A 2,268-nucleotide genomic window follows, 5' to 3' on the forward strand; every position below is an offset into this window, starting at 1 on the left:
TTGCAATTGTGCTTTCAACTCTTTTAACTTTGTAGTAGCCATTCTGTATGGTACTATCGATATCGGTATTGCTCCCTATACAATTTCTATAGCAAATTTGACTTCTTTGACTGGCGGTAATCTAACTAATTCCTCTAGAAACATATCAGGATACTCGCAAACCATTGACACTGACTCAATCTTCAATTCAGACACTTTAAATATCCAATACATAAGCAAGATAAGCATTACAACCTTTTCTCACATATTTCTGTGCTGACATAGTTGATATCACAATAGACAACCCATTCAATTTATCTGATTCAATATAAAGCATCTGATCATTCTGACATTTCAATATGATATGCTTTCATCTACAATTTACCACAGCATCATGCAGAGTTAGCCAATCCATACCTAATATCACATCAAATTCATCAAACTGTAATAGCATCAAATTAGTCAGAAAACAGTAACCCTGAATCATTAACGAACAGTTCTTGCAAATCTTATCAACTAACACGTACTAGCGTAGAGGGTTTGATACTTTAACCACGAATTCAGTGGACTCAACAAGTAAATTTTTACTAGGCACTAGATTCATGCAAACATATAAATAAGTCGATCCAGGATCAATTAAAGCAGTTACATCAATATCAATAAGAGAGAAAGTATCGGTAATAACATCTAGCGCAAAAGCATCTTCACGCGTACGAATAGCATAAGCCCTAGCTGGTGCTTGTGCCTTAAATCTTACAGTAGAATCTTTTGCCACACCAGAGCTACTGCTCACATTTTTAGGATTACGAGGTGGTCTACCTCTCGTAGCTGTATTGCTCGGCCTCGAAGTTTGAATATTATCTTTTTCAGATTTCTCCAGGTAATCTCTAAGATAGTGATCAAAGGGACCACATCTGAAACACGCTCCACTCTTCATTTTACACTCACCAAAATGTGATTTGTTACAATACTTGCACTTGGGTCTGATATTTCTAGCATTACCTACATTCGCTACAGATGTAGCTTGAGATTTAGAACTGGAATGTCAGGTACCTCTGTCTCTACTAGAGTATCCCGCAGAAGTAGTAGAATAGTCGTGATATTTTTTTGATTTCTTTGATGTTGACTGGTATGACTTTCGCGTCAATATCTTACTTGAACCTCTAGCTTCAGTCTCAGCTTGTCTTTTCTCTTTGTTCAAATCTTTAGTTTTATATGCCTGATCAACTAATACAACAAACTCTTTCAACTTGAGGATCCCAACTAATAATTTTATATCTTCGTTTAATCCATCTTCAAACTGGTTACACATTGCAGTCTCAGTTGGGATACATTCTCTAGCATATTTGCTTCATCAAACAAATTCTCGTTCATATTCAAACACTATCATATGACCCTATTTAAGCTTCAAGAATTCTTTATATTTTTGGTCGAGAAACCTCTGACTGATGTATTTCTTTCGAAACTTAGTTTGAAAGAATTTCCAAGTAATCCTTTCTTTTGGCACAACAGAAGTTAATGTATTCCACCACTGGTAAGCTGAATCTTTTAATAGAGATATTGCACACTTAAGACATTCAGCCGATGAACAAGATAATTCATCAAGAACTTTAATAGTATTTTCTAACCAGAACTCACCTCTTTCGGGGATCATCCTTAGCTATAGCTCAAAATTCTTCAGCACCGTACTTACCGATCTTATCAACAAGAGGCTTACTAACTTTGATAGGTTCTATACCTTGAGAAATAATGGGAGCCAGTTGAGGAACATGAAGGAGTAGAGGTTGTTGTATAATGGCATGTATAACTAGGCTCGTATACGCTACATTCAATCCGAGAATCGACTAAAATGTAGCTCTAATACCAATAAATGTAACATCCCTAACCCAAATTCGTCGCTAAAACAGGGTTACGAATGATTACTAGAGTTTATAGATCATTTAATCAGACATTTCATATAAGATAGCATCATATCAAAAATCAATCTAAATAAATCATATTGTCCCTTATATGAGCCTTCGAGGCCCAAAATACACGTTAGAAACCAGTCGGGAATAGATCGGGTATTCAAAATTTTTTTCAAAGTTGTAGGGGACACACGACCGTGTGGCCAGGCTGTGTGACTCACAAGGTCAGGAGACATGCCCGTGTCTCAGGCCCTGTGGGCATTCGAAATAGGGACACACGGTCGTGCCCCAGCCCCTGTCTGTGCCCGTGTAACTCTCTGACTTAGGTCACACTGCCAAGTCACACGCTCGTGTGCTAGACCATGTTGAGCATACTGACTTA

The 2,268-nt window shown here is 37.5% G+C and overlaps 1 protein-coding gene across 1 annotated transcript; it reads right to left on the reverse strand.

Annotated features, from left to right (window-relative positions):
• Positions 1-505: 505 nt before the first annotated feature.
• Positions 506-1,291, reverse strand: LOC107958993 (uncharacterized). The gene is made up of 2 exons (XM_016894938.1): positions 1,033-1,291; positions 506-981 (listed from the first exon to the last, which is right to left on the reverse strand). The coding sequence occupies exons 1-2, from the start codon at positions 1,289-1,291 to the stop codon at positions 506-508; spliced, it is 735 nt and encodes a 244-aa protein (XP_016750427.1).
• Between the last annotated feature and the right edge of the window lie 977 nt (positions 1,292-2,268).

The sequence above is a fragment of the Gossypium hirsutum genome, chromosome A11 (assembly GCF_007990345.1).
Source record: "Gossypium hirsutum isolate 1008001.06 chromosome A11, Gossypium_hirsutum_v2.1, whole genome shotgun sequence".
NCBI lineage: Eukaryota > Viridiplantae > Streptophyta > Magnoliopsida > Malvales > Malvaceae > Gossypium > Gossypium hirsutum.

Excerpts from the sequence above, each read along its gene's own strand:
- LOC107958993 (XM_016894938.1), bottom strand. The coding sequence starts at position 1,291 with ATGTGTAACCAGTTTGAAGATGGATTAAACGAAGATATAAAATTATTA. Across the intron at positions 982-1,032 it reads ATACTCTAGTAGAGACAGAG|GTAATGCTAGAAATATCAGA; the intron begins GTACCTGACATT and ends TAGCGAATGTAG.